This window comes from Antechinus flavipes, chromosome 1 (assembly GCF_016432865.1).
Source record: "Antechinus flavipes isolate AdamAnt ecotype Samford, QLD, Australia chromosome 1, AdamAnt_v2, whole genome shotgun sequence".
Taxonomy (NCBI): domain Eukaryota; kingdom Metazoa; phylum Chordata; class Mammalia; order Dasyuromorphia; family Dasyuridae; genus Antechinus; species Antechinus flavipes.
The window spans coordinates 285,782,637-285,797,936 of NC_067398.1; the positions used below are offsets into that span (position 1 = coordinate 285,782,637).

Consider the following 15,300-nt stretch of genomic DNA (forward strand, 5'->3'; position numbering starts at 1 on the left):
AAAGGAGGGTGTTCCCAGTAAAGGTGGGTCTCACTCCCACCCAAGAAGCCCTGGATCAACAGAAAAGAAGGAATTTGGTATATTAGTAGTCATTTAAATACTTATTGAATCCTCATCTCCAAAACCCAAACAATTCAAACTGCCCCCATCCTTTCCTCTCCCTCTAGCATAACACTGGATATTCTGTAACACATGACTCCCAAATATGCATAGCAGGAACTTCTTTGGATTTGGGGGATTTCACATTATTGTGAAAATATATAAACAGAGAAAGCTTATACAGCATAGCATATACCATGCTTAATAGTGAGTTCTGCTGATTCCCCAAAATACAAATCTTCTTGACCATTTGTGACAAACATGACCAAACTAGAGAAGGAAGGATGAATTAAAACAAATGTAGCAGTTTATCATTCTCTACAACCCATTTTAGTATTTTGATATAATAGTCTTTTCACACTTTTATATCTTTCTAAAAATGCTTATCTCTTTATTCATTTCACAAAATCAGGAAGGAAAAACAAATCATGAAAATTGGGAAAACTTTGAATAAGTCACAAGAGTGGGAATTTCCAAAAAATCTATACCACGTGGTACTATGAATTCTCCCTTTGTAAACTCTGTTTGCCTTACTTGAAGCACTACAAAGAAGGAATAATACCACATTAAAACATGAAAAATGTGAATGCTACAAATTCATATTCTTATTATCTTAAAAGGGAGATATACTCCCTTTAAATGAAAAATCTCAGTGAATAGGGTGTCAGCCTTGGATTCAGGAAAACTCATATTGCTGAGTTCAAATCTGAAATCAGACACTAGCTATGTGAACCTGAACAAGTCACTCAACCCTGTTTGCCTCAGTTTTCTCATCTGTAAAATGAGATAAAGAAGGAAATGGCAAACCATTCCAATATCTCTGCCAAGAAAATTCCAAATGGGGTCATGAAGAGTCAGATATAATTAAAAATAACTGAATAATAAGATTTATTTGTAAAAACAAATTTTTAAATTAAGTGATAGGACTTCCCCAAAGTCACATCATTAGTGGAAAAGTTAGTACTAGAACCCAGGTTTCCTGATCAACAATTCAGTCTTTCTATGGCTCTAGTTTAAAACAATAACAACAAACATATAACAAACAAAGTCTTAAAGACTCCAGATCACAAAATCATAGGATCATAGATGCAAAGGGGGAAGTCCTCAGATGTCATCTAATCCAACTTTCTATTTTTGCACATGAGGAAACCAAGGCCCAGGAAGATTAAATTGGGTGTTTACAATCCAGTGATTAAAATGACTTCCCTAAAATCATATACACAGTAACAGAGTTGGAATTTGAACCTAGGCCCTCCTTTATCTCAAAGTCCAAGGCTGTTTCCATTCTGCTACTAAGTCAGAACTTAATGATTTCTGTGGCAAAGATTTTGTCACTTAGATGATGCTACTCATAAATAAGGAGAAAAATTACAAAAAATAAAGAATTGGGCTAAAAAACTTGTTTCAAATTAAGCAAATTGGGCATCAGTTTTGTACCTTTGACTTTGATCTCATAATTGTTGCATTCAGGACAAGGAAGAAGAGTAAATTCCTCTGTTTGGTACATAGAATAGTCTGTGCTTGCAACCACAATCTGGTCTCCAGGTTTCCAGTTGCTGACATCATCCACCAGATGTAGTTTTACTCCACCTATGGCCTCTACCTGGAAACCTGAAAGGGATACCCCTAAAGCAACAAAGCAAATTTTAAAAGTATATTAGAAGGAATTCTACTTCCTAAAGATTTTAAACACATTACTTATTTGGTTTTTGCAATACCCCCATGTCCTTGAGGTGCCTGTAATTCCTTGTCCTTTTAAAGCTAGGTTTTCTTGAATGAATGATAAAATTCCTATAGGAATTTAAACTTCAAGCCAGAAAACAGACCAAGTGATATAAAAATGTGACTAAGTTCTTCTAGTTGAAATTGTCAAGAATTGGAGTGAGAAATACCATGTCAACTCAATAAATTGTGATTCATGAATATTGTCACTGCATGATCATCCCTCTTCTGGTAAATGACAATAAGCTGATGTTCTAGGAAGAGGGTGGATGCAAAGAGTATGCAAATAAATAAGATTCTGGATTGGAACTATGGAAATAATTTTACATGGCATGAAGGATACAGACTTTCTCAGGTCCAAAAGAAACCATCTTGATTAAATGTACCATATGTAAATATGCCTCTTTACCTGTCTATCTCACTATAGTTATAGAAGGAACAAGATGAAATTCAAAATATTTCCTGTTAGCCATACAAAATATATTTGAGACCAAAGGACTGAGTTCCAAGACAGACTTGTATTTTGTCTCAAAGTCAAACCCAGCATAGTAATTGAGAAGGCTGAAAAGAAATCTCATACTAACAATAATCACCAATATTTAATATTCAGATTATGAGTAAAAAAAAAAAAATCAGAGCTGAGAAACATGAATATTCTTTAAAATGACTTTGAGGCTGTTAAGATTTAGCAGTCAAAGCATGCTTAGAAATTATTTAATTGAATACTCCATTAGGAAGAGATTTCCCAATTATAAAGTGCTATTTACAATTGTTAAGTAGCATAGCTAAGATTCAAGCCCAGCATTCTTTCAATTATACTGTGCCTGAACTGGAATGGTCATTTACATTTTAAAATACCTAGATTTAGTAGAGAAAGTTAAAAGTTGTCCAGTGTAAACTGAGGAGTGGAAGGGATTAGGAAGGGGCAGGGAACAGGGAAAATTGATTGAGAGTTAAACATTGTTTGTCAGTTTCTCAGTCCTCTAAAAGAAAACTCAGCCCAAAATTATCTCCTATTGGCAACATAACAAAGGAAGAAAGGCAGGAAATAGAGTTCAATCTCCTGCTTCCTGAATAGAATTTCCACCTCTTCCAGAAAATAGTTATGGATAATATGGAAAACAAAACAACACCCAATAAGAGATAATATTTTGATGAATAGAAGACTTCCAGTAAAACCAGGATTTAAAATCTCTTTGGACTTGACAGAGCAAGATTATTATCCACAGAAAGGATCATGTGAGTTAACATTTAAGGCATGATTTTATATTCAATAAAGCAAGATGGGGAAGAGGAAAATTCCAGGCTGAAGTTATAGGTGGTCAAATAAATGAAGATAGAATATTTGGGATATGAGACAGTTATTTTGACTGAAATATAAAATGCATTTCAGGAACAAGTGAATATTAAGGAAATATTTTTGTGCTATAATAAATAATAAACAACAATTTCAGAGAAACCTGGGTAGACTTGTTTGAACTTCTACAGAGTGAAGTGAGTAAAACCAGAAGAACAATTTGTACAATAAAGAAAGGGGAGAATGCATAATAAACATATTATGGGCTAATATAAGGGCTATTAGAAATAAATTTGGAAAAGTTGGGATGAAAGAGTTTGCAGAAATCCTTGAATACCAGATAAGAGAATCTAACAATAACTTGAAAGGCAAAAAGGAATCAGTAAAGACTTTTGAGCAGACTAGTGATAGGTCAAGATCTACATATAAAGAAAATTAGCCTGGAAGCCAAACAAAGGATGAATTGGAAGGAAAAAAGAACAGAGGCAAAAGTAGATATTAGGAAACTCTTACACTGGTTTGTTAGTGTGCTAAGATAGTAGATAATAATGAAAAGAGTGGAGAAGGAAGAGATTCAAGAAGTATCATAAATTAGCAGATAGTTTCATGAATTATTTTAGCTAAAAAGAATTCATCCCCTAAATTTCTAGTGATAAACCTCTCCATGGTTTATTTAGTTGTTCAGGGACAGATTCAACTAACCATCAAGTACAGTATAGAAGCCTTTTCCAATTAGGACCTGCCAGAGCTTTTATTCCACTGGTATAATCAGAAAAGACCCATTGTTAAGGACCATGCCTAATTGTGAAGGAGTAGGTCAGTTCTCCGAAAGCCCCTACAGCTATGAATCACACACTTGAAGGAATTGTAAATCAGCCTTTACTGACACAGATGTTGCTTATAAATTAGGAATGAAAGAAATTGGAGACAAGAGGGAAGAAGAGTGAGGTCAGAGAATGCAATTGCCACTCAGTCTCCTTGTCATTATCATCCTCTCACATGAAGGGATCTGTTCTACTGATCAGAATTAGAACCCCAGCAGCCACTAGCAGGTGGCTCCCCTAACCCTCCCATCACCTTCACTAAAGTCCTAATAAGACTTTAGTGGAAGTAAATTAGTCGCTAGGCTGGTAAGAATGTGATTAGAGTTTACTATACTACCACACAAATAGGCATGTATAAACAGTACACAGTTAAGTGTGATATTTGCACATAAGTTTACATAAGAGAAGCCCAATATAAGACTGTATTCATTCTTATTATTTGTGTATTACACAGTATCATCTAGTCTGGGTATATAGAAGTGTTTTTCATAGTTGCAGGCCTAGAAGATATTATGAATTCTAGAATTAAATACTATCAATAGGTCTAGAGTTAGCTATCTAATACAATGTGGATGAAAGACATAGCCCCATACTAAAAGGTCAGATTGGTTCCATTCCTTATATAAGGACTCAGATTCTACTGTACTCAATGCATTTGTGTTTTGTTTTGTTTTGTTTTGGGGTGGGATGCCAAGTGATGATAGCTTGCCTAACACCATTCAAATGATAGGCTTTTTCTCTGGCATAAATGTACTGCCCTAAAAACCCTCTTTTTCTGTCAGTGGTAAAAGCAGATCCTAGGGTTTGAAAAATAAAATGGCCGAAGAGAGGAGGATGGAAGGCTGGAGGGGGGAAAACAAAGAAAAGAACTGTCTGCCACAAGAGTAACCTACTATCTCATAAGAACGTGAGTTGTATTTTCCTACCTTCATTCCATTCACTGTAAGCTGTTACAGCAAATTTCTGACCATCGACTGTGAAAAATTCTCTTTGGGCAAGAGCCTTCCCTCCACTGCTGTGATTTTCATAATTTCTCACTGATTCATTGCAAGAAGCACTTCCACCACCAATGACAGCAACCAAAGCCCAAGCTTGCCTGTAAAGAAAAAACATGTTAAAATAGAATGTTTGTAGATCAGAAACAAAAATTAAGTTGCACTTTTCCCCATTATTAATATTAGTATAATAAATCATCACCACCTTTTTTATTATAATATACTTACAACCAATCCAAGATAAGATAGAATTATGAACTGAGTTCAGACCTGGATTGAAGTCTCACTTCTGACAAATATTGGCTATGTGATCCTAAAGAAATCTTTTTACTTTTCAGTGTCCCCAGGCAATATCCTAAGACTATAAATTGCAAAACAGTTGTTGATTTGCATTGATGGAAAGCTTCTTCATCAGAGGTGCATTTACCAGTGAAATCACAGGACCAGTTTTTTAAGCACACATAACAAAGAAATGGAAAATAAACTAGATGTCTATCTTTTACAGAATGCCTTCCCTAATCTCCCTTAACTGCAATGGTTTTCTGCTTTTAATTCCCATTTATCTTGTATGTAGCTTGCTTAGTAAATATTTGTTTACTAGTTGTTTCCCCCATTAGATTTTAAGTTCCTTGAGGGCAGGAACTGTTTTTTGTCTTTTTTTTTTAATTCCCATTGCACAATACAGTGCCTAGAACATGACAAATACTTAAAATGTTAACAGAATTGAACTGGGAAATGGCTATAGAAACTTATGGATGTAATTGCTTATTATCATGCTTTTAAAAATGTATGATAATCATGAAGAAATATAGAAAGATTCACATGAACTCATATAAAAAGAAGTGAGCCTAACAAGGAAAATAATATTACATAATGACTACAAGGTTAATGGTATGAATCATTATCGCAAAACAGTTGAATGTTGTGAAATTATAAAGAATAAGCTTGTCTCCAAGGAAGAGGAAATGAGAAAAAAAAAACTCTTCTAAGTATTTTTATAGAGGATGGTGTGCAAAGATGTGGAACACTAAATATATTATCAGATTTTTATTTTTCTATATGTTAGTTTTACTTTTTAAAAAGAATTCTTTGTTAATAGGGATGATTCTCTGGGGAAATCTACATGATATTAAAAAATATATAGAGATCACAAATATGCACATATACCACCTTCATGTCTATTTGTCCAAATGACTTTGGGACATTCCAGACCATAACTAAAGAAACAAAGAAGAAAAAAGGAAAAAGTATGCCCCTTTGCAAAACTGTTTGCCTAGCTCGGCAACAGGTAAAACAATCCTGACTAGTTTTTTAGTTAATCATTTTGTCCCCTTTTCAAAACATACCCAATATTTTACACACACACACACACACACACACACACACACCCCTCTGGCAATAAATGATGTTCTCTTTGAAAAAGAATAAATTAATCTTTCTCTGTAATTCCTTGCAATAGTGATTTTCATATTACTTTTAAACATCTCAAAAGTCCCATTTTTTTATATCTTGTATTTATTCTGCATGTAAATTTGCATATGTTACTTCTCTTGAGAAAAACTTTTCAGTTTTGTTGTATTCCCAGGAATATTTCTAGGAATATGGATTAGGCCAATAATTCACTAATTTAGAGAACTATGATATGAGGAAATTCCCTGCAGATGGAATTACAGATTCCCTCTGATCTTCATCTTATCATCTTAAAGAATTTCATATAGAAATGAAAGGTTTGATGACTAGCCCAGGGTCATACAACCACTATATGTTAAGAGGGACCTGAACTTAGTTCTTTCCTATTTAGAAATCAACATTCCAGCCATTATGCCAGGCTGCCTCTCACCTGAAAACTGGCAGGGATTTAACAAATTCTTGATTATTGACCAATTCATTCCTAGGTTACTTAGCAAAAGGATTTTTAAATAGCCCACATTGATGGTTTATTTAATGAAGAGCTGGTTCTGGAATAAGAATTCACTATTTGACAAAATTTCTGGGAAAAACGAAAAATACTATGTCAGAAACCTGGCATAGAGTTACATCTCACATCCCAAACCAAATGGATACATGATTTGGGCATAAAGGATGATACCATAAACAAATTGGGAGAACAAGGGATAATTTACCTATCAGATCCTTGGAAAAAGAAAGAATATATGACCAACGAAGGACTAAAGAACATTATGAAAGGTAAAATGGAGAACTTTGATTACATTAAATTTAAAAGTTTTTGCACAAACAAAAACAACAGAAACAATATTAAAAGGGAAATACAAAGCTAGGAGAAAATCTGTAGAGACAATATTTCTGATAAAGATCTCATTTCTAAAATATGTAAAGAACTGTGTCACATCTGTAAAAATACATGTCATTCCCCAAGTGATAAATGGTCAAAGGATATGAACAATTTTCACATGAAAATATTAGTCATCTATAATAATGTGAAAAAATGCTATAAATCATTATTGATAAGAGAAATGCAAATTTAAAAAACTCTTGAGGTACCACCTCACATCTCTCAGATTGGCTAAGATGACAGGAAAAGAGAATAATAAATGTTGGAGAAGATATGGGAAAACAAGAACATAATGCATTGTTGGAGCTGTAAAATGATCCAACTATTCTGAAGAGCAATCTGGAATTATGCCCAAAGGACTATAAAACTGTGCATACACTCTGACTCAGCAGTGCCATTACTGGGACTGTATCTCAAGGAAATCATAATGGAAGGAAAAGGACCTACACGTGCAAAAATGTTTGTAGCAGCTCTTTTTGTGGTAGCAAAGAACTGGAAAATGAGTAGATGTGCAACAATTGGGGAATGGCTAAACAAGTTGTAGTATATGAAGATAATAGAATATTATTATTCTATAAAAAATGATGAACAAACTGATTTTAGAAAGGCCTGGAAAGATTAAATGAACTCATGTTGAGTGAAACAAGCAGAACCAATAATACACTATGCACAATAACAAGAAGAATGTGCGATGATCAATTATGAAAGACTTAGTACTTCTCAGTGGTTCAGTGATTCAAAGCAATCCCAATAGACTTTGGACAGAAAATGCCATCTGCATCCAGAAAAAGATCTAAGGAGACTGAATGTAAATTAATACAAGCTATGTTCACTTCTTTTTTTTTAATCTTATATGGTTTTTCCTTTTTGCTCTGATTTTTTTTTACCAACATGATTCATAAAGCAATGTGTATTAAAAATATTTAATGAGGAGCTGTTTTTAACTTGTCTCAGGACTGTGCTATATATTTCAGTGATTCTGATATGGAACAAAAATGTTAGCTATCTCAGTAAACATGGAGGACAGTTTAAAGGGAAAAGGCTGTCAATCTACCAGAACAGTGGTTTCAAGAATGAAAAGAAAAATCTTTAGCTTCCTTCTTCCTGTCTCCTCCTCTAAACACTTCTCCAAAAAAGCTAAGACAATACATAACTGGAGAGATATTCCCTTTCCACTGATAAAAGTTAAGTCAAAACAACTAAGCACACACAAAATTCCAGGCATCCTCATCACAGATTAATTCTGCTGCTTGATGATGTCTCACATTCCTATGTCTATGCTTTGTTATAAGAGAAAAATTCTTTTGAAAACTGCACACAATAAATGCCTCCTGTTTATAAAGGAAGCATCGCAAATCTCATTTATTTACCAAAATTGCCTCCAGCCATTATAGGAAATGTGCTATTCCACTGGTGTTATTTCCCCCTTCCTTCTACTTCCCCTCTTATATTTGAGGAAAATGTTACTGGATTAGGATATTATCTTCAAAGGAGGTAGGTATTTATGTATGTAGGAAATATTGTAAAAGAAATGAAATACTGGCATGGAATCACAATTAGGATGGGATGCTCCATCAAGCCCAGTGTGATTATGGTGGGGAGTAAGGGCAGGGGAGAAGCAGTATAAATGTGGTAGGAGACAACAAGGAACCTAGAGACTAGAAGGGATCTCAGAGACCAACCCCCTCACTTCACAAATGAAGAAAGGGAGGCTCAAAGAGATTAAATGGCTTGTCCAAATCATATCAGAGCAGAATGCATCAGGAGTAGAGTTTGAGCCTAAAACAATGCAAGAATTTTAATCAAGCTTGTCTAATCACAAGATTTAACAGATAGTACCATTTTGGAAACCAGAAGTAAATTATAGATGGGGGGAATGTGAGGGGAGGAGAAGAAGGAAGAGGGCAGAGAAGGGAATAGGGATTAAGTAACTTGCTCAGGGTCATACAGTAAGAGTCTGAGACCAAATGTGAATTTGGATCCTACTGATTTCAGGGCTACTATTCTATCCACTACTCCTCCTGGCTGTTCCTAAATTTTTAAATAATCTATCAATCACAGGTATCTATTGAGCATGTACCAGGTGCCAAGCATAAACAAAAACAATCCCAATAGACTCAAGGAACTTAAAATAAAATAGTGGGTCAGATATGACTTATAACTTTTACATCACAACTAAAAATATAGGGATTGTTTCTCTACCATATGGTTTAGAGAAGTTAAATGATTGCCAGGGTCACACAGCTGGTAAAAGGTAGACTTTGAACCTAACTTCAAATCTAATGCTCTTGTTGTACTTATTCATTCATTTTCAATTGTGTTCGAATTGAACTTAGTGTTCGGTCTTTTTGATGGCTTTTGGGGTTTTCTTGGCAAAGAGAGTAGAGTTATTTGCCATTTCCTTCTTCAGCTCATTTTAAAGATGAAGAAACTGAGGCAAACAAGATTAAATGACTTTCTTAGGGTTACACAACTAGTAAGTGTCTGAGGTCAGATCTGAACTCAAAAAGATAAGTCTTTCTGACTTCAGATCCAGAGATCTATCCACTCTACCACCATGTTGCCATTTTATGAAGCTCCAAATCTTACCCTCCTTTCTCCCCCTCTTGCCCTTTCATGAGAAGACTTCTATGTAATATGGCACTGAAATTAGGAGGGGAGGGGGAACAAAAGTGAGGGAGAGAAAGAGAGACAGAGACAGAAAAATGGGGGAGAGGAAGAAGGAAAAGTAGAGGGAGAGGGAAAAGGAAAAGGAGAAGAAAAAAGGAGAGAGAAAAGAGTAAGAAGAAGGAGAGAGAGAGGGGGTAGAGACAGAACGAACCAAGTTGATTTTACCTGTAACTCAATCCTTTGATCAGTTTACTTCCCAGAAGATTTTGGATAGTCAGTATAGTTTCATCTAGGAGGCTTTTGACAGCTGAATCTCCAACAGCAATAGCAACAATTCGGCCAGGATCCTGGGCTTTTAAAAGCTCCTGAAGTCGCCTGCTTTCATTTTGGTACTCATGGGTATCAAACCTACCAATCACCAAAACTTCAGCAGTGTCTTGGTCAATGACCCTCACATTAAGACCTCGATTAAAGGATTTTTCAAAAATATAAGAACCAGAGGTCAGCCCTGAGGAAGGTAGAGTCTTTGCTAAGAGTGTCCACGATGTTTTCCAAGCCCCATGTAATTCCAGCGTCCCACCTGCTTCCACACCAATAAATTTTTTGCCAAATGTTGGCATACTGTCACCTTCATTTGACTTGCCAAATAAGGTAATAGTTGCTTTGGATTTATAGCGGCATTTCTCTGCTCCAATATGAAGCGCTCCACCATCCTTGATCAGGATATAATGAGTTCTCAGAGTAATATTTCTGGATCCATCTTTATCATCGCCAAAGACAAGTAATCCTGGGAAGGGAAAAGGTGGGAAGAGAGAAGAAAAAACATCTTTTGTGAACTGGCAACTAAAACAGCTTCTATGAATTCCAAAGAAAGAGATTTCATGTTTAAGAGAAAAAAAAAAAAACCCAACAACAGAGGCTCTACCTTACCTCTCTTTACTTTGAAGACTACTTGTTCTTGAATTTCAAAAAAGCCTATAAATTTGAAACTCATTTAAATGTAATTTAATAACTTTATGCACTGTCATCATTCTTCTTAGAGTTGGGTGTTGCCTCAATCTATCAGTATCATTATCATTTCTAACAATGGTCTACCTATAGGCCAGAGCAACTAATATATTCCTAGATAATGATTTCAATGTACATTAAGTAAATTCTCACCATTTCTTAGAGAGATTAAAAAATATAAAATGTTTTATTTGATAATAAATGAGAATGTTCTGTTGCTTAGTTTTCCTTAACAATGCTGTTGGGGTTGTGTATGTGTTTCTTTTTTTTTTCCTTTCAAAGGAAGGCTTGTTGAGGTAGGAGAGACTCTTGTCTCTAGAAATTATTCTAATATAAAAATGAAAGACATTAATAAGATTTTACTTTAAAAATTTATCTCAGTCTAAGACATACCCCAGTATATTAATCAAGATCGAGATATCCATAAAAACAAATCTTTGTGGTACAGTTAGTTGTATACCTCCATTCTGGATGACTATAGAGTTCACTGTAACATCCGAGTTTAAACGGAGCCAATCTCCTTTCTTGATAATGACTTGCTTTTCAGGATCATGTTTTAGATCCCAGTTCCTGAGACGAGGGTTTTGATCTGGGCAATTTTCTGCAATAACATTCCACATTAGAATATTAGAAACAGCAAGATATCAGCATATACTGAACCAAAATTTTAACAACACACAAATTTAATGCATATCTATGATAATTGCAATGAAATATCAGAATAAATCAAATACCTACAATAGAGATAAAAGGATCCATCTCACTTAAAGGATGGTAGATTTAGGGAAGCTAAAGAAAGAAGGAAAAGAAGGAGGCAGGTAGAGCAAAACAAAGGAGACAAAGAAAGGAGAGGAGAAAGAAAAGGGAAGAGGACTGGAAGTTAAGGGGAGAGAAGGGGAAAAGGAAAGGGAAAAAGGAAAGAAAGAGGGAAGGGGAAATGAAGAGGAAGGGAAGGGGAAGATAATACTTAGTGCTTACTAAAAAAAAAATAAGAATTGTGCTAAGTACTAGGAATACAAACACAAAAAAAGAAAGTTCTTTCCACATAGGAAGATGCAAATGGCAAGGTCTAGTGGTCATTAATTAGCCAATAGTAGAGCACCCTTAAGGTCCTTTAGTCCAATTCTTTGTTTTATAGATGAGAAGACTGTGAAGTTAAGTGATTTGCCCAGGATCACCTAGATAGTAATGGCAGAGCTGGCATCTGTGCACCCTAAAACTTGTGCTTTCTACTGCATGGCACCCTTTATTTCCCCAAGATATAAAAAGTTTTAATAGCTATTAGTGTCAAGATCAGCTTCAAAATCAAAGTAAAAACAGTTAATTTCCATTCTTTTAACATAAGAATAAAAATATTTTTAAAATGAATCAACCCATAAATCTCTGCAGAACTTTCAGCGATTTGATAAAATGGTACCATAAAATGGACACTACAGATATGAGGATTCAATTTGCACTGATAAAAGATTGAAGCCTCATCACAAGTTCATATAATCATGTGTAAACAATAGAGACAAATGATTAATAATATTTCAAATTTACATAGAATTTTGTTATTTTCCATATATATCTTCTCATTTAATCTTTTTTTTCCCCCCTGAGGCAATTGGAGTTAAGTGACTTGCCCAGGGTTACACAGCTAGGAAGTATCTGACTGAAGGCAGATTTGAACTCAGGTCCTCCCTGACTTCAGGATTAGTGCTCTATCCACTGTGCCATTTACCTGCCCTATTATTTGATATTTAAAATAATCCTGTGTAAGGTATGCACGGTGGGAACTATTATCTCTATTTTCTAGGTGAAGAAACTGGGGCTCAGAGAGCTTAAGAATTTCTAAAGGCAACACAGCTAGAACTAGAATCCTGACGTATTGATTCCTACTCCACTGCTCTTTATAATGTATATACTATTATAACTTTTAAAAATTATAGATTTTGGTCATGAAAGAAGTATAAATGCAATACGAGTTTGTTTTGCTTTGCTTTGGTGACGACCTCCAATTATCTCAGTGTGGAGAATTCTAGGGTATGAAAACTTCCCCCACTGATACAAATGGCAAGTCCTGCACAGAGAGGCTAAAGAACTCTCTGGGACAATGAAGAGCCAATGGATATGTTGAGGGGGGCAGGGGGAAAAAAGGACTGGAACAGATCTTCAGCCCTCAAGGTCTGCCAGTATGTACTGGCCAGTACTGCCAGATGGAGAATCGCTGATAAGATATATGAGTTTTCCTGAAGAATTATTTGAATGGTGGAGTCTCAGGTAGCAGACAAGTAAGTCACTACATAACATTATCACAAGAGAGGTATCTTGTGAGACCAAGAACTGCTTACAAGCCCAGACTTAATAATGAATTCTATTTTTTGGAAAGCAGTGCCTGACTCTGTCATATTGGTAAGATCCAGGTATAATTTCAGTGTAACTGTGGACTTTTTAGGAAGATTAAGAAAAGCTTGAATAATTATGCTCTTAAATTCTGGACAAACATACAGGGCCCTCGAAACAAATGATTTTCCCAGCAGATGCCTTTGGGTATGATATGGAGTTGCCTTGATGACAGCTATCATTTCAAAATCACAAAACACTGATGGGCTATATGCAAACCTAATCTCAGATCTCTATCAGTCTTCTCAGGGTATAAACTGTCCTGCCTGTGCCATACCAGCTCAAATCAAGCAACATCTTTCAGGATCTTTGATACTTCTTGGGAGTTTTTATATTTAAATTCAAGAAGAAAGGAGTAGATTGGAAAACAAAGTTTCAGCAAATATAAAGTGATATAGGATCTCTGTTTCTCTTGGGCATTTTTTAAGGTAGTATTTTATATAACATTCTGACTTGACAAAATTACTAGCTGTGTGACTAAAGGCAAATCATTTAACTTTTGTTTACCTCAGTTTCCTCATCTATAAAATAGGAGTAACAATACTTGTATTGTTACCACCTACCTTCCAAAGCTATTGTGAGGATCAAAGAGATAATAACTGTAAAGTAGTTAGCATAGTACCTGAGCCATAAGAATCACTATCTTAGAGATCATCATTACTATTATTATTATTGTTGGAGCTAATACTACACCTATTTCTAGATTATATCCTTTATTAGATGTATTGCTAGATTAGAGCACTCCACTGTCCAAGAATATTGTGTGTAAACATTGCAAGATAATGTAACATTATAAATTGCTTTAAAATCTTCTATATGGTGTATTCTTTTAAATATAAGCAATATTCACAATATGACATGGAAATGTTTTGTATTGCTACACATTTATAAACTATATTGAATTGCATGCCTTCTCAAAGGAGAGGGAAAGAGGAAGGGAATTTGGAATTCAAAGTTTTAAAAACAAATGTTAAACAATTCTTTTTATATGTAACTGGAGGAAAATAAAATACTAAATAATTTTTAAAGTAAAAATATATAAGAAATAGTTATCAACAAAAACATCTAGAACAAATTGAAAACGGTGTTCTCTTAACATCAGCCAAAAGATTCTACTTACAATAGGGAAAGGCAGACTAGAAACGCAACATTATCTGAAAAACACTCTAGACACAAAGTCTATGGGGATGTGACTAAGCAAGTTGGCACACATTAATAAAACTGAATATTATTCTACTGTAAGAAACAAAGAAGCAGGAGAAGATTTTTATGATCTGATACTAGATGAAGTAAATGGAGTCAGAATATGATCATGAAATGGAAATAGAAATTGAAAATGAATACTGCAAATATACAAATATACAAGAACAAGCTCCCCCCCCCCAAAAGTATGAGAATATACTTTGAGAGGTGAGATATCTAAAAGTATGCAAATCTTTTTTTAAAAAGTCAGTTATTATTATTAGTTCACGTTTATAAAATACTTTTCCCCACAATAATTATGTGTTGTTGTTCATTTTTACAGGTAGGAAAGCAGAGTTCAGTCACATATAATCCCACAAACAAGACTAACTTTCCAGCTAGAAACAAAAAATTCTAGAACTATAAAAGCACACAGAATCATTTAGTGCTGGAAAGAATCTTAGACATTATCTACTCTGACCTATAGATGAATAAAATTAAAGCTGGAAGAAGTTGAGAGGTCACAGAGGTGACAACTGGCAAAATGGGATGTGAATCCAGAAGCTCTCTCTCCAAATACATCAATCTTTATTCCATATTCTGCTATTTCCAGAGTTCCAAACTCAAAAAGTGCAAAATTAAGCCAATTCGCAAACGCCTTCCAAGATCTTCCAAGCAACACAAATGTCTTTCAACATCTGTCTTCTGTCAGTAGTCATAAAATTATTTCTATTTTAAATGTGGCTCCTTTAGGAGAAGATGGGAAGTAATCATCAATGTCTGAGTTCAATTTAGTTTCTTCTCTTCCTGAATGCTGAAGAATCATTATTATCTTCCTGGAAATACTGTATATAATGGGTCTCCCAGGAGTAAAACAGACTGCCT

General features: G+C 34.8%; 1 protein-coding gene across 2 annotated transcripts in view; it reads right to left on the reverse strand.

Moving 5' to 3' along the window:
* Positions 1 to 15,300, reverse strand: part of CEMIP2 (cell migration inducing hyaluronidase 2) — a 146,916-nt gene that overhangs the window by 99,721 nt on the left and 31,895 nt on the right. For both annotated transcript variants that reach the window (XR_007947726.1, XM_051962093.1), the window contains exons 3-6: positions 11,309 to 11,449; positions 10,066 to 10,627; positions 4,869 to 5,038; positions 1,537 to 1,725 (exon numbers count right to left, since the gene is read on the reverse strand). Coding sequence is in view for 1 of the 2 variants with exons in the window: in XM_051962093.1 (XP_051818053.1) it covers positions 1,537 to 1,725; positions 4,869 to 5,038; positions 10,066 to 10,627; positions 11,309 to 11,449 (1,062 nt within the window). In the remaining variant the exon portion in view is untranslated. The remainder of the gene's footprint in view (positions 1 to 1,536; positions 1,726 to 4,868; positions 5,039 to 10,065; positions 10,628 to 11,308; positions 11,450 to 15,300) is intronic.